Genomic DNA, 15,860 nt, shown 5'->3' on the forward strand with positions numbered 1-15,860 from the left:
TGGGTATCAGGCAGCGGCAAGTCTAGTCTTCTGGAAAAGTACTTCGTGCAGTACATGTAGGTATTCGCCGACTAATAGGTCGGCTTTCGGAGCCTTTGGACCCCCGAAGATAGACCACTTTTGAGGGACGGACTTCCCCACAGTTGGCGCTCTCTCCTCCACGCCTCTAGATCCACATTTGCATGTGGGTTCCCCACGTTCAATAATCATCTAGTAGATGAAATAATGGCTACGATCCTCATGAGATCTTGGCGGTGGTGAAATTTTGAGAAAGGAGAGTGACAAGGACCATTGATGAAGTTGAGACATGATGAGAAAATTGATGAACCGAATATTGACTCGGAACCTATTTCAGCGGGGACAGGGTTGCTTGGACTAGTTCTTAGAGTGATGGAGGCAGTATTTAGCCGAGCAGTCTCGCAGTAACGAATGGCATAGTAGCAAATCGGCGCCGGATACCGAGAATATTGTCTGCATCGCCTCGCTCAACAGCTGCATGGAGGAAGCCGAGGACGCGTGTCATCCTTATCATGTCCGTTGGTCCTGCTCTCATGCGGGTAGCGCAGAGAACGCTAGGTCACTCGCCGATAACATAGGTGCAACCTTCAGGGCCCATCCAGACTTCATGGAGGCGGTCTGCGTCTACGTCGATCCTCCCGGCCGGGCCGAATGTCTCTTTCTTCGGCTCGGCATCTTTCGGGTACGTAATGGTCAATTGTCCACGGAGGATGAGGTGGGTGGTAAGGCCGCCGTGGGTGTGTGGCGGGTAGTAGGCGTTCCTGTGGCGAGGTCAGCACTGTAGTGGAAGGATTGCAAGACAAGACCTACGGGCCATCGGTCCAGGTGAAGACATGATTGAATCCCCAGGACCTGACCTCGCTCTCGGCGTCGCTGCGTGACTTGGTGGCCATGGTTGCGGTCGTAGGTGTCCAACAGGGGACAGCTCTGACAAGTGACGGCCGGGGCCTGATCGAATGACGTTGATGCTTCCGGGTAATCTTGGCAGGCCTGCTCAGCGGCGACGAACGCTGGAACTCTACCAGAAACAGCTATGATGATGATGCGAAAAGTAAGACTCTAGCCCCAGGCCTGACATGGGCGCAGCATATCTTGGAGCCGCAATAACGCTGAGGGCAGCAGAGGGCAGCGGCAAGCCTCAATGGACGATCAAACAAGAGACAACGTCGCCAAGGCGTCACCAGCAGCAGTGTCCCGGCCCTGCCACAAGTGGGCTGCTGATGCCGCCATATCGTTCTTCTCCCCCCTCCCATTTCCTTTTTTCTGGCTCTTCACGCCAGGACGAGGCCTGCGCAGTAAGCTGGTTGCAGGTCAGGTGAGCTGTTCACGCTCCAACCACGCATCGAGCCCTGCGTCTTCGTCTTCGTCTTCGTCTGTTCAAGTCGGTGTTTTTAGGTCAGCACAGCTGAAGGCTCAGCTACCCTTTTTCACCTACTAGTCGACCGCCCTCGCCAGCTCTGCCGCCAAATTCTCGCCGAACATCCTCCAGCATGGCTAGTTCTGCCACTCCCACCATCGAGCCCAAAAAGGCGGCCGCTACCAAAGACTCGAAGCTGGGCGCCCCGAAGCTCGACCAGCCCCAGCTCCAGGCCGGCGGAGGAACTCCCTCCGGCTGCACCATCACCGCCAATGCCGTCGACTATCTCTCGCCCCTTGTCTCCAGGTATGCGAAGTTCATACACGAGGAGTTGTGCAAAACACACGGCTTGGGGACAAAGGATGGCGTCACCAAATGGCTCATCCAAGAGCAGACGGCCTCGGACAAGGACAAGGACGCTGACCTACTCAAGGATGGCTCTTTCTCACATTTCGCCCACTACCTGACGTGCGGAGCGGCCAATGTCATGAAGGCCGTGGGCCCCGTCGACTGCTCATACCCTATCTCTAATTACTTCATTTCCTCGAGCCACAACACATACCTCACCGGCAACCAGCTCTCGAGCGAGTCAAGCGTGGATCCCTACAGGAATGTGAGCACATGACCGGTCGCTTCCCCATCACCTCCACCAGGCCCACAAACTGTGTCTTGAGGTCACGTACTGACAACCCTAGGTCCTGCTTCGAGGATGTCGTTGCGTGGAAATCGATGTCTGGGATGGAGAACAGCCCTCGAGCTCGAGCTCCGAAGATGAAGCGGCTAGAATTGGGGCGCGGAAGATCAAGAAGGAGAAGCCTGAGATGGGCATTCGGAAACGGCTTGAACTCCGTTTTGGCAGAAAGGGATCGCCTCCGCATGAGGAGAACCAGAAGGCACCGTCTTCATCTAAAGCTGAAGGCTCCGCCGAGAAGATCCAGCCGTGGAAATCGAGCTCGTCCTTCAGGGCCGAGCCAAGGGTGCTTCACGGTATGACTTATTTTTCTCTCTGCTGCACCACCTCTGAGGACATTTAGGCTACACGCTCACCAAGGATACGCCCTTTAGAGCAGTCTGCGCCACCATTCGAGATTATGCATTCATAGCTTCGTAAGATCTAGTCCAGCTCATTTTGTTCACTTACTAATTCTCCAAGTAATCTACCTGTAATCATCAGTCTCGAAGTCCATACTAGCCCCGGGCAGCAAGAAATCATGGCGGATATCATGACAGAGTACTGGAAAGGAATGCTCGTTGATCTTCCCATCGACCCCTCGCAGAAATCCGAGAACATCACTCTTCCATCGCTAAAAGAGTTGGAGAAGAAGATACTTGTTAAAGTGAAGTACACGCCTCCACAACCCGCTGAGGCCGAGGCGCAACCTTCAACCCTGCAAGCACCCGCAACATTAACCAAGTCTGCTAGTGCTGAGTCGATGACATCCAGCTCGACGTCTTCTGGGGAAGTACCAGAAGTGGAGAAGAAACCTGCTGCGCCTAAAGCTAAGATCGCTGAAGCTTTGGGAAGGCTTGGTATCTACACTAGGAGCTATCACTTCAAAAGCTTGGATCAACCGGGTCAGTTTGTGTACCTGTGACTTCTTGTCGGAATTTTTGTCAAACTAACTTCTTCGTAGAGGCAAAGATACCAACTCACGTTTTCTCGCTATCCGAGAAGTCTCTAATGGAGGTTCACGAGACGCAACCAGCAGCGCTGTTTAAACACAATAAGGCATGTCTGTACTTAGCTGTGAGGAAAGCGGAATGATTGACAGTAGTCTAGAATTTCTTCATGCGCGCATACCCCAAGGGTCTCCGACTTAATTCCTCCAACCTCGACCCATCCATTTTCTGGCGGACCGGGGTGCAGATCGTCGCACTTAACTGGCAAAAGTGGGATGCTGGAATGATGCTCAATGAGGCCATGTTTGCCGGGACCAACGGTTGGGTTCTCAAACCAGAAGGCTATCGAAGTACTAGTAGGGAGACAACGCAGAAGACTGCCGTTCCACATCACAATCTCGACCTTAGTATCGAGTTCTTCGCAGGCCAGGACATACCCCTTTCCCCAGAAGATGATCCGAAAGGCTTCAAACCGTACGTCAAGATTGAATTGCACGTCGAGAAGAACGAGGAGCGCGATGGACAGCCAATTCCAGGCGGCGGAAAGAGCAAGGGTGGAGATTTCAAGAAGAAGACCAAGACCCAGCGGACAACACACCCCGACTTCGGAAGAGAGATTGTCAAATTCGAGGGCATCAAGGGGGTTACGGAGGAATTAACCTTTGTCAGGTATGTAACGGCTACTTGCCTTCCCTCATAAATTTTTCGTTTTCGCATTCACTTTACCCATGGTACGCAATTTCCCGAGCGGCCTTTCTAAACAAGGATTCCCCAACCCGCAGATCCGAGTATATTCACACTTCTTACCGCTCGCGATCATATGGCCTCCCTAGCTTACCTGGTATTCCGCCTTTCTCGGATCGACCCGTTGCAGCCTTGGATCCGAATTCATGCGTTCCGATACCGTGGTTCATAAGTCGCTGGGATCGGGCCCATTCGTGGCGTACCATGCATATCGCCGTTTTTCCCGTTCCAGAATTCCCGTTCAAGCTCAACCATTCCTTTTCCTGGCCATCGGTCTTCCAACTTGCCTGCTGATACCCATCGTCGTGGTACGCCGCGACGCCACTCCGCAATCGGAGCCATGGCCGGCACTCCACTCCACTTCAGCACTCTTGACCTATTAGTTCGACGTTGTTTACCCCCGCTGCTATTTTGCGATATTGCGATATTCTTAGACGCCAGAGCTAACCATCTCCGTCACACAGATTCAAGGTCATGGACGACGAACGCCTGCGCGATGACCTCACCGCCTGGGCCTGCTTCCGTCTCGACAGACTTCAGCCCGGCATCCGCATGATCCATCTGTACGATGCGGACGGCGTCATCACCAAGGGGGTTTTATTTGTCAGAATTAAGAAGACGATTAGTGCGGCCAAGTAGTTGTCCTGTTCAGATTCAAGACAACTCAGTTGCAATGAGATGAGCATCCGCGCACATGCACGCAGGCTGGCAGACATTTGAGCATTATTTGCGCTCGCTCCCTAGGTAGATGGGCTGCAATTAGGAATACGTGCACCCTTGGTCGGTGTGTAAACTGATCTGCGTGTGTCTTAGTTTTTCCCGTTTGAAGTGAAGCGGAGGAGGATCATTTGGGGAATGAGCGTAAGCGATGACTGTGGTCATGGGCACGGGCATGGGCGTAGCACAGGAGCTCGAAGCAACAATAGGTCTTGAATTCACACGGAGACAGGGGTACCTAGACTCTTATAATTGTCTTATCCATCCACGATATGAATGAATGAAGGAACACACGCACGTGGAGTGCAGATAGAGTTGGTTACTCGGTTTCCATTTTCTGTACTTTTCCTAGGCAGCAATGGCAATGGCAACGGATGTGGCTATGGCTAATCCCATTCTATTGATATCCTGATATATCTTCCTACAAAACCATTGCCTGCTTGGCTTCCTGCAGCTCCTAAGTTTTGGAGAAAAAAAGCGGCATGGTCGAGGTTGCTTGACAGTGGGCCAAGGACACGCATACACAATCTCTCTCTCTCTCATTCTTTCTCATGCTCAATTTTCACTCATTGGTCTCGGTGAAGTTGCACTAAGCAAGAGTAGCGTCTTCCGATCAACCACCAAAATCCGTGATTATCAATCTCCATTGTCCAAGCCAGCTACAGGGATCCAGCATGTCTCTATTCTCCGCCCGCATCTACATCTGCAACTTTCTCCGTCCTCGTCTTCGTTTCCTGAATCGGGACTCTGTTCCACAACATACAAAAGCTAATAACGCGCAACTTCAACCCGAAGCAAATCAACCCCGGGGCTGACTAACCTCCGCTGCTCTCTCTTCTCTCCGACCGTATGGAAGCCTGCCATCACGAGCGAGCGGCTCCCGCGCCCAGTTGCGCTGGCCATGTTCCACAATCCAAACACCATTCGTCTGTTCCACGGTCGCCGTTGCAGATAGATTTGCAATGCAGGCCGTGCACATAGCCTGCAGAATCCCCTCCCTGCCGCGCCTTGCGCCTTGCGCCCTGCGACACACGTCCAGCGAGTGCCACGAGCAAGTCATGTGCGTTCCACGGATACCGCGAGTAGCTTACTGTGCACACAGAGGGGCCGATCGACCACGCTGGCAAGCGAATGTGCTCGCATCAGTGCGTGCTGCAATGCTAAATAAGTATTGAGGTCTGGTCTGGGGTTGCGCTGTGCTTCGTGACGTGACATGCCCGACGTCCATGAACTAGACTAGGCTTAGTAGAAGTTGGGATGCAGACCCAGTTGGCGTCCTTCCATGCTTCCATGCAGACAAGCAGACGCAGATGTGCAGAAATGCAGAAATGCAGAAACACAGCAGCCGACAGCTCTCGGGTTCGGTATGCGCAAGCTGGTCATGGCTTCGGGGGATTTAGGCGCCGTTATGGTGAGGGAAATTAGAGCAGCTTTGGGTTGAGCCCCTTGGATAAGAAGGGAGTATGAATGCGGAGAGAGTGCGCGAATATGAGCGCGGGGTATGCTTGACGTCGAAAGCGGATGAGCAATTCAGAAGGAGTAGTTCCACGATGGAATGTACGATCTGGGGTCCTTGAAGCGTGCAGAATACGCTAGACCATTCGGTTGACCGACTTGTTTTTAGGCACTGTCATTGTGCTGAATCCCGGTCATCAATATCTCGCCAGCCTTTGGTGAGTGGAGTGACGGCGTTGGTAGTTGATAACTGATCTTTGCGTGGATATTTAGTACTCGTGTGAGCATGCCGCTAGCGACTGCAATGTCAGTATCGCCTGAGCGGCGGGCAGTGGGAAGGGGCTTATGGTGGATGCGGTGTGAAGACCTACTCACGCATATTTTATTTTTTTTCGATCGAGTAACCAGTCACACATACAGGCTCAGATGCACCGTTCGCTCCACGTAATGCTACAGATAACTCTAAAGCTTAGAAAACAGGCCTTGGTGGCTAGAGTACTATGTGAAGCCGTGAAGCTACTCCCTATGGTGAGGAGGCTAGCGGTTGATCATACAGATGGTGGTGATGTAGACTAGCAGGGTGACGAGGCAAGTGCGGGACTATCTTATAGTTTCCGTGATTAACAGAGTAATTCAACTGGATAACAGGAATAAGAGGGTGTCGTAGCGAATAAGTCAAGCAGCAAGCTCTTTGGAAGGCGTCAGTAGAAGTTAGCGAACCGCCTGACGCACAGATGCGTTGGCACGCTCTTAAAACCGGAAACCCAGCCGAAGGGCTGGAGATGGAAGCAGAGCTACGTTGTCCCAAGAGTCTGGTTGCTGGTCTAGCGTCCGCATTTCGACATCTGGGGTGGAACACGAGGCTGAAATGTCCAGACATCTGTGCAAGCACGCTCTGCAGCTTGGGTGGAGCTATGGGAAATGAAAGGGCGCATGCAATCGTGAAGAATTAGCGCATTCGGGGACCAACCCCATTCTTGGAAACGTTTCACGGAGACTAGTGCGACGGCGTATTTGCATGCTGAACAGAGGATGGAATATCAGTAAACCCGGCAGTTGATAGAATGACCAGTTGAGTGCCTTGTTGAAAGCTTTGCGTGAACCCATTCGTGTGTATGGATGTTTGGCTAGTAGCCATGGAGTGGTTGTGATGGAACACGTATGTACGGAAATGCGCTATGAGTATGGCTTCGTTTACTTGATCCGTTTAGGGCGCTTAAGGCATTGTCTACAGCGACGAATGCTCGACATTCACAGTATGCTGTGAAGTACAACACAAGAGAGGACTTTGTGATGAAGTATTTTTAGATTGGGGTTTTTTTGTTTTTTTGGAAAATGGCAGGCAAAGGTCTGCCGGCATCGGCTAACAGGCAAGGCATTGGCGAAATTCTACGGTAGGTGGCGCTTGTTGGAAGATTCAATGACTGTCAACGAAGTTAAAGAATCCCAAGGTCCGGACGGAATAATCTAATCGCCATTATGTTCATTCTTCCTAACTCGAACTAAGACAAAGGGAGGAGACCTGTCTGCAATTTCCGGCTGATTGGACGAATTTGCTGGTCGAGGGTGGACTCGACGGGAAGCTGCGTATAGTGTCACTTTGGTGCGATAAACCACGCCCTTTGGGAAAGTAACCTGGGATAAGCAAGAAGTGTAGAGCGGATTTCAAGAACCTGTCATATTCTCCAATCTCTCTTGATCGTGAAGCTCACGTGTTTAAGAAATGAAGCGTGTAACTGAACGATCGATCAAGAGAAAACGTTCATCGAGATTTCGACTTATGGTTGGATATATGAAGGGTCGAAGTGGGAAACTACTTTTTTTTAGTAGCCTCGATAGAGTAAGGGTAGGCTTCATGCGAAGACCTCCCAATGACAGCGCCTAATTCCTGTGATCGGTTCTCAAAACGGTAGCACGAAGCGTTGGTCTCCTCCAAAATCTTTGGGCATTCTGAATACGTGGGTAGAGGACTGGAAGTGAATGCAGCGCCTCAGCCTAAAGTCCCCTGTACCGTCCGATGCCGAGACCGATTTTCGACAGATGGACAACGCAATGACTACCTGTGGCGAAAACCTGACGGGGAGTTTGAGGAGCAGTGGAGCACCAACCACATGGGAAGATAGGAACACCACCATCGCCATCTGCCACACTGAGAGATCTCTTGTCGAATCCACAATTCCGTTGAGCATATTGGGACGAAATGGCGGCCAGAGCATGGCTACCTCCGAAATATTTCCGGAAGGAACTCGAAGAGCCATACCTTTACATCATCACAACACATCCGGAAGTTTAGAGGCATGTGTCAGATGTACGCAGGTTCGGGCTGGCCGCTAGAATGGCAGGTGGGTCGTGAACAGGATAAGCCCATCTGCATGAGCGCCGTTAAGTCTTAGAGGAATTCTGGGCAAAAGTGAGCATGTTTCTGGCCGATTCAATCAACAGACCATGCCACTCTCGATCGGAGGTAATGCGGGATCGCTTATTAAGTAGTAAAGGAGACGTAGCACCCGATCTTTTCAACCGTATGGCACATAATAAACGTTGTATGTTTTTATGCAATGACTAAATATCTTGAACAGAGGTGATGCTGTGGTCGACACTCGGTTCAGACTAGGCCGTAATCGCATGTTTCCTGGAAAGCGAAAGATGCATCGTGGCGGTTCTGCGAGAGCTGTGATACCCAGGGATGCAGTTCGCTGTACTTAATACAACCATCTACTGGGACTTGTCGTCCCAATAGAGTTGTCGCATTAGGTTGCGGGGCGGCCCCGTAGCGTGAGGGTTCTGTGTTCCGTGACAGTTGACAGAATGTAGACTAGTGTGTTGTCTGTGCATTCGCTGAGCGTGGCGTTGTGGTATGATGCTGGCGAATACAAGCTGTCGTTGTAACGAAGCAGTCATTTCGTGTACCGGCAGTTGTTCGTTGAAGCATGAAACTTGATTGATAAAAGTGATGCGGAATGGTTTCCCGCCACAGCCGGTGCAATTCCATGGGAGGACTGGACGATGTGGAGAGATAAACCAAAACAAGGGTTGGTATGACGATCCCTGAACCACGCTTCACCCCAACTTTGGCTCACATGAAGACTGTTAAAGGTGCAGCAGGGCAGGTAGAGCATATAATGTGGATATCTGTAACATAGTTAGTGTAGGAATACCATCCACAAAGCGGACTGAGCGGCCGCAACGGCAAGTATTGATATTAGGCGTCGTAATTGTTTGGGTTCGGTGATGGAAGATCCTATCCCAAACCGGGCTTGTAGCACACTTCCATTTCTCGGTATTTCTGCATAAGAGATCCGAACTCAGTTTTCAATAATGCAAGCCGGAGATGGACCAAGGAGCAACTGTGAAAGACATTCTCGAAGGAGTGGGTTCTGAACCCAATGACAGGGCAGTAGTGGGTGCTTGATTGCGTGTCACAGCCTCCTAATCGGGAGCTTATGTAAGCATCCTGGGAGCTCAGATAACCAAACTATAGAAGGCCAGGGATCTTGAGGCCTTTCGGGTCTCATTCGGAAAGTCTATCTGCATTGATCATACATGCTTTGGATGCAAACCCAGCGAGGGCAAAATGACTTGTCTCGTTCGCCTAGGGGAACGGGTTCAGTATTGGAGAAATGTTTGTTGATATGTTAGTGCCCAATAGAACTATAACGAAAGGTTTTATTAGGTCTAACAATGCCTTCAATGATCAACTTTCATTTCCTGCCTAAGTTTGGAAAGGTACCAAGGTGGGCTTTATCGTTTCTGATGGCTGGAAGGTTAATTTAACTAGCTTCGTGGAACCATGTCAGCGCCGAAGGGGAATATATCGAATAGAACTCTGGCAAGATTTGAAATTTGGCAAGTTCGAGTCCATAGCGATTGAATGAAGAATGCGCGAGTATGCGAAACACAACGACAACGCAGCCCAGGCTCAATTGCGACCACAGCGACGTGAGCCTATACTCAAAATCATGAGTTAGTCAGAGTAGACAGTTACAGATGCGGTGCATAGGATCTCCGGTTGCATTATCTCAAGCAGAGCTCTCGCTGGCAGCATACAGGGATCTTATTTGCTTGAACTTGCAGGGCGCTGGGTGATAGTGTCACAACGGGATCGAAGCTACGGTACGTGTTCCAAGGTAGCAAGCGGACGTCGCGCATCGAGCACGGATATCTAGACGCCTCAGAGACAAGTAGGTCAGTGATTCTGGTGCGTGAAAGAAGGAAGACACTTATTCTCAGGGGCGTCTTAAACGTTATTTGCGAGTCCGAAAATGACAGGGTGTTGTCTTTATGGCGTGTTGGTTCACTTTCGCAGATTGATGCATGGGCAGCATTAGCGTCTGGAATGGAACATGGAAAGTGATAGATCACATTTTCGCGATGACTCATCTTCGGTATTTGAGTTCACCGGTAGCTGTTCTCCATCAATGATCTTCGCCTGCAGCTATCCAGCAGATTTTTTTTTTTTTTCTTGTGCGTTGCTGCAGGACAGCCGCGTTTCTTGTGGCAGCAAGAATTATGATGTGCCGAGAACACGACCTGGAACCAAGAAGACAGGACTCGTGTTCAACGCTTCGAGAATGGAGTATTTACGCCTTGGTTATTCTGAAGGGGGGGGGCCGGATTTGGTGTGGACGTTGCGATATGCCTGGGGTATTGGAGGAGCTCCAAGTACCATTTCCGAAGCATTGAACATCTAAAATAGGAAACGTAAACGTGATATCCCCATTCATGCCGCCTTGGAAGCCATGCAGGTCTGCTCGGTCGACTGCCGGACCTACTCGAAAAAGGAATAATATCATGCTCCCGAGCGCCTGAGACCGTTTGAAGGGCCTCGGGGAAATGTGTGATCATGTACTGCCACTGTACATGCACGTACGCGTGTGCTACCTTCCGAATGGTCAAAGGGTACAAAGTTTGATGGCAAATGCATGTTGAAGCCTCACAAGAAATGACGGTAGGGAGTGGTTGGGGTGCGCTGGGGTTCGCTGGACACAAGCGTAGCACACGCTAGTGAAGGACAGGACGATAAGAGAAGGGGTTGGAAGCCGTAAAATATCGAAGTGTGGTAGGCATCAAATATAAAAGGGTCGCCAGTGTCCGCCTTTCTTTAGGTTGTCAAGTTATCCACACTCTAACTCGACACTAACTCTGTTTACTTCTTCCCAATACAATTCCACCTGCGCGTCTCTCTCTATCACCTGGAATATCCTTCCACTCCACCGAGATGTGCCATCAAACTCCCATTGACAAGATCGTGGTCCCGGCTATGTATGATGGAGAGGGAATTACCACCATGCCTGTTCGTATATTCTCTTGTAGCTAGACCCCTCTCGCATAGAAACGAGACTAACTCATCCAGGTACCTGGACGCCGCTGCCCTGCTTGCTTGGAAAGAGGTGACACTGTTTGGGTGATCCCAGGAAAGTGCTGTCCGGTGTGCGGCACTCCAGTCAGCTAGGTGGCTTCCATGGGTACTAGCTTACGAGGATGTCGGATTTCTGCAGCTAATTTGTTCAAGACTGCTCCAACGGCCATCTCTAGTCTTGATACTATTTCGATATCCATTGGCAAGGTTATTGGGATTTCGGAAAGTGGTTCGTCTGGATTCTACCGGTGTGGACTTTCGGCTGCATTTCCAGGAGTACAATCAGTAGCGCCATCGTCAATGCTGTTTCTTCTGTCAAGGTCTAGTGAAGGTAGATGAATTAAAAGTTGTGATTTCCTGTCTTGATTAGCAATTCTTTCCTGAAGGTTGCTTTCTGAAGGTTGCTCAGGGTGATCTGATTCTCATAATGTCCTGTGTCTCATGAAGTCCTACGCCTTCCAGATTGGTAAAAGAGAATAATTTCGCTGGAGGTTTGGACTATTGCTTGAGGGAGACACCGGGTTCGAGGTTTTGCATTGGAAGTGGCTGAGAATGAAAAGTGGCTGCTGATGGAGGGTGGCGATAAGGAATGCGGTCTCTCTACTTTGGCTGGCAGAGCTCTCGCTCAAAAGTTAAGATACGCTCTAATCCGTAAAAACTGTGGTCCAGCCCTGTATCTAGAAAGTCAGTGGTCCGTAGAACGCGTTTGGGCGTAGGGACTGGGTGTGTAGCTGTTGAGGAATGACCCTACGCGTTTCTCGGGGTGTCAGTTCAGGGCAGAAGTTCCAGATGAGCACCGAAAAGGGGCGTGCACGGAGGCCATTAACCGCACGCACTATGCATACCTAGGTAACGGCTACTGGTGAGGCTATCCAGAAGTGTAGACGTTAAAAGTCTGGTGGTTGAAGGTTGAGGTTGAAATGACGTTTGAGTTAGCGAGAGGCGAATGCAACTTCAATCCGCGGTGCCAAGCCAGTCACATGCTCGTACATTCCACACCTCGCATCTGGGCTAATTTCAATAAAGAGCCATGGATTCATATTTTGATAACGCGGTGAATGCTCAAACGCAAATTAGGCGGCTTCTACAATGTCTAGATCAAGGTCGCTCTCATAGAAACACTCCAGCCGAGGAATTGATCGATTGATTGTCAGAAATATCGAGTGCGCGGTTCATTATCTGAAGTGGGAACAGGTCCGCTACAGGAAACGAGAGCACAGCGTTGACAAACTCGCCTTCGGGATCCACTGGTGTAGGAATACTGGGTGCTGTAGTCCATCTTGGTGTTTCAAAGCTTGGGGTTAGGATGTTGGTCTTCGTGGGAGTATCTTCCTTGACCGTTTGCTCCTGTGCCAGACAGTACAGATAGCACCTGTCGTCAGGATTTAGTCCATTGAGAATTGCCCCACTGTATGGAATGATGGGCTGCCCGCGACAACAGAGGTACATGTCATAAAAGCAATGAGAAATGCTGTAGCTGCTTGTAAACCTACATGCTGGGTGAACGTCGGGAATTGGCTGGATGCCAGAGCCGTATGACACGTTGGTTCCTGGGACAACTGATACTGTGGGCGTAATGGACAGAGTGATGAATGAGGAAGATGGTGAAGAGTACAAAAAGATGCTGTGGCGAAACGTGAACCGTCTGAAGAAATAGCAAATGATAGGCTGGCTGAACTGAAGCAGTGGGGAGTGGAAGTCATCTTGCCTGGGGCACAGCTCTCTGAGCGCTATGGCTCTCAAATGACTATAGCAAAGAATATCGAATACGGGTAAGCCACCCCTAAAACACATTTCCACAGCTACCAGACTGAAAAGGATAAATACTTAGTTTCTCCATGATCGCCACTTATTACTACTGTTGGCCCCACAAAGCCTTGCGAAATTCGCATAGGCATCTCTAGATCCAATAATAGATAGTTACCCAATCACTGAAGATCAAGTTCTAGGAGCACTCGGGAGAAGATGCCTGCTAGTGATACTTGGCGACCGGATTTCGAATTGCCACAGCCCCAGCCTTACGCTCTTTATCCTCTATAATCCATAGTTCTTAGGTCGCCACGGCCCTTGCGGCTAACGGCAGTGTCATAGCCTTGGCCATCGTCACTGTCTCGGGGCCTGCGCTGGGCACATCTGCATAACTGAGTGTGCGCCAAGAGAGAATGCCAGGACTCGGGAATTGATTCGAAGGAAACAAAAACAGAAGAAGAACATGCCAGGCCCTAATTTAGGAGAAGTATTTGGAACTCCCTAAATCTTTCTTGATCCCAGTAAAAGACTCAAACGCTCGACATGTTCCGTAATCACCACCAACATCACCAGATCAAAGCCCAGATCAAAGCCACCGACAACCTACTGGAAAAGCAAGACATCGGTCCACCTCTAGTTACTCTGAACCCCAACTGCCATCGTAAGCTCGAGCTGCACCCCTTGCCCCTATTCGCATGACACAGTTTCACAAGAAAACACCACGAACCCATGGTTTTTTCCACATCGCTCTCGTTGACGGCCTGCATTGCATTTGAAACACATCCCAGGTTTCAGCTAGCGCGCTGCGCCACTTGCCCTTTTTGTGACCCCTGTTATTTATCGTTGCAAAGCGTTCAGGTTTGGGCACACCTAAGATTTCTTGAATTTGTGCTTCCAAGTGAACAAAATTTCAGTTAAGGCGGAAATTAACAGAGAGTCTTCACCTTGCCTTGAAAACGCACTCGTCACTTTCACGCTCCAGGGTTGCGTTGCCATGGTAAATTCGACCCCACTCTTGTGTGATGTGGCACCGGGGATGATGCCAGGGCATTCGCTTGGAGCCGCTGAAAAGGGAACAGCGAAATAGGTGTATTAACGATAAACATGATCTTTCTTGGACTGTAAAAATACAGTTAGACGGCGCTAGCCTAAAGCAGAATTTGTGCAAAGTCCTTGTAACTTACACTACCACCGCAACTTAGATTTCTAAGGCACGTTTTTGTTAGCGTATTACATATGCTAAGAGTTCAGCTAACATCTCATAGGGCAGATCTTTAGCAGAATTCCAAAGAGACAGCGGACAGTATGTTACGACATACACAATTTTCGAATCTGATCAATCATCACTAATGGTTTTAATAATCCGAAAAGGGGGAAATACCGCTAAGCACGTGCCTTCACTGGTCTGGCGCCACAAGGCGACCCCAACGCGGGTCTCAGACTGGTAAGTTCCTAAAATATCAACGGCCAGCCATGTTCCCTGCACATCCCAAAACAAACTCCATCTCGCAGCGTCCTTTTATCCGCACCTGCATAAACACCATCACACAGACACACTCACACCGCACTTTCCCCCGGTTTTTTGGATTATTGAGAGCAACAAGCCTGGCAAGCGAATGTCCTTTCGAATTCACGACGATTCACAGCGCCCGAACTCCTACCTATTGACATCGACAGTGACAGTGACGAGAAGACTCAAGAGAATGACATGAACGCTGTTGGCTGGAGCTACGACGACGCACTCCGATCCGCTCACACAACCACCCCACCACCGGCAACTATGCCCTCCATGTACACCTCCCCACGAAACACAACCGGTCCTCTTGCCGTCGACACTGCATCCATGTCACCCTCTGACCACAGCTCGACTGCCTCTCCATGGCAACGCATGAATCCGCACGCTGCCCCGCAAACCAACTCCAAAACATCCCAATATATCGACAAGATCACCCAAGAGAACGAGCGTCTGCGACGAGAACTAAAGGCCGAGCGCGCCGCCCGGGAGAACGAGGCAAAGCAAGTGTCAGCTGCGAGGACGAGAGCCGAAGACTCCCGTGGAGAGCTTCAGCACCTGCAAGTGCTCGTTGACGCCAACAAACGGGCCATAGAGCGAAAAGATCGCAAGCTCGATGAAATGAAGGCCTCGCTAGAACTAGAATCCAAACGGCGGAAAGAGGCCGAGGCCCGGGCCGAGGAAGCCCTAAGCATGCTTGGAGATATCCGATCAGAGACGCAGCGAGAGCTTGCGGCAGCATACGAGATGAGGCATCTTGCCGAGACGAACGCCGAAGCTGCCAGGGACGGTTTCAAGCGCATCACTGATGGCTATGAGCGGAAAGTACGCGCTATCAACGAGGAACTAAACGAGTTACGGAAGGAACGGATGGAGGACGCAGATCAGATCAAGCGGCAGATGATCATCAGCGACCAAATCCAGCATGAGACGGCCAGAAAGCTTCGAACAGAGGATAAGATGACCGACATGATGGCCCAGTACAAAGCAGAGCATCGAGCCGAGGTAGACAACCTAGTTCAAGAGGCCGAACAAATGCGCTTGGCTCTCCCATCCAAAGAAGCAGAAGCAGCCGAAGTGATCAAGGAGATGAAAGAGATCCGGGATAAAATGAAGTGGGTCATGGCTCTCAAGGCCCAGCAGAGCAACAGCAAATAGGGCTTTTTTGTCATGACGCATATTAACGAGTTAATGAATTCTGGATAGATCGGATCTGTACAATATCGGCCCGAGGCGGCACTTCGGGGCGCTTTGTAGGGTTCAGATGTGCATCATAGGGTAGGGCGTTGCATAGGCATGGTCGGATAATGGGATAGGTATGGGTGTCG

The 15,860-nt window shown here is 50.5% G+C and overlaps 4 protein-coding genes across 4 annotated transcripts; 3 read left to right on the top strand and 1 right to left on the bottom strand.

Annotated features, from left to right (window-relative positions):
• Window positions 1–353: 353 nt before the first annotated feature.
• On the bottom strand, window positions 354–940 carry BDR25DRAFT_92231 (uncharacterized protein). Its single transcript, XM_033699245.1, has 2 exons — window positions 829–940; window positions 354–779 (listed from the first exon to the last, which is right to left on the bottom strand). The coding sequence occupies exons 1-2, from the start codon at window positions 909–911 to the stop codon at window positions 578–580; spliced, it is 285 nt and encodes a 94-aa protein (XP_033541871.1). The 5' UTR covers window positions 912–940; the 3' UTR covers window positions 354–577.
• A 209-nt stretch (window positions 941–1,149) lies between these two features.
• BDR25DRAFT_306884 (PLC-like phosphodiesterase) lies at window positions 1,150–4,847 on the top strand. Its single transcript, XM_033690730.1, has 7 exons — window positions 1,150–1,988; window positions 2,071–2,362; window positions 2,410–2,482; window positions 2,529–2,950; window positions 3,010–3,104; window positions 3,156–3,664; window positions 4,204–4,847. The coding sequence occupies exons 1-7, from the start codon at window positions 1,509–1,511 to the stop codon at window positions 4,376–4,378; spliced, it is 2,046 nt and encodes a 681-aa protein (XP_033541872.1). The 5' UTR covers window positions 1,150–1,508; the 3' UTR covers window positions 4,379–4,847.
• Window positions 4,848–11,040: 6,193 nt separating this feature from the next.
• On the top strand, window positions 11,041–11,363 carry BDR25DRAFT_295818 (uncharacterized protein; the record flags this gene model as incomplete). The annotated part of the gene is made up of 2 exons (XM_033688871.1): window positions 11,041–11,204; window positions 11,265–11,363. The coding sequence occupies exons 1-2, from the start codon at window positions 11,130–11,132 to the stop codon at window positions 11,361–11,363; spliced, it is 174 nt and encodes a 57-aa protein (XP_033541873.1). The 5' UTR covers window positions 11,041–11,129.
• A 3,155-nt stretch (window positions 11,364–14,518) lies between these two features.
• BDR25DRAFT_306886 (uncharacterized protein) lies at window positions 14,519–15,852 on the top strand. Its single transcript, XM_033690731.1, has one exon. It carries the CDS (start codon window positions 14,728–14,730, stop codon window positions 15,688–15,690), a length of 963 nt encoding a protein of 320 aa, XP_033541874.1. The 5' UTR covers window positions 14,519–14,727; the 3' UTR covers window positions 15,691–15,852.
• Window positions 15,853–15,860: the final 8 nt, after the last annotated feature.

The sequence above is a fragment of the Lindgomyces ingoldianus genome (assembly GCF_010093535.1).
Source record: "Lindgomyces ingoldianus strain ATCC 200398 unplaced genomic scaffold BDR25scaffold_41, whole genome shotgun sequence".
NCBI classification, from domain to species: Eukaryota; Fungi; Ascomycota; class Dothideomycetes; order Pleosporales; family Lindgomycetaceae; genus Lindgomyces; species Lindgomyces ingoldianus.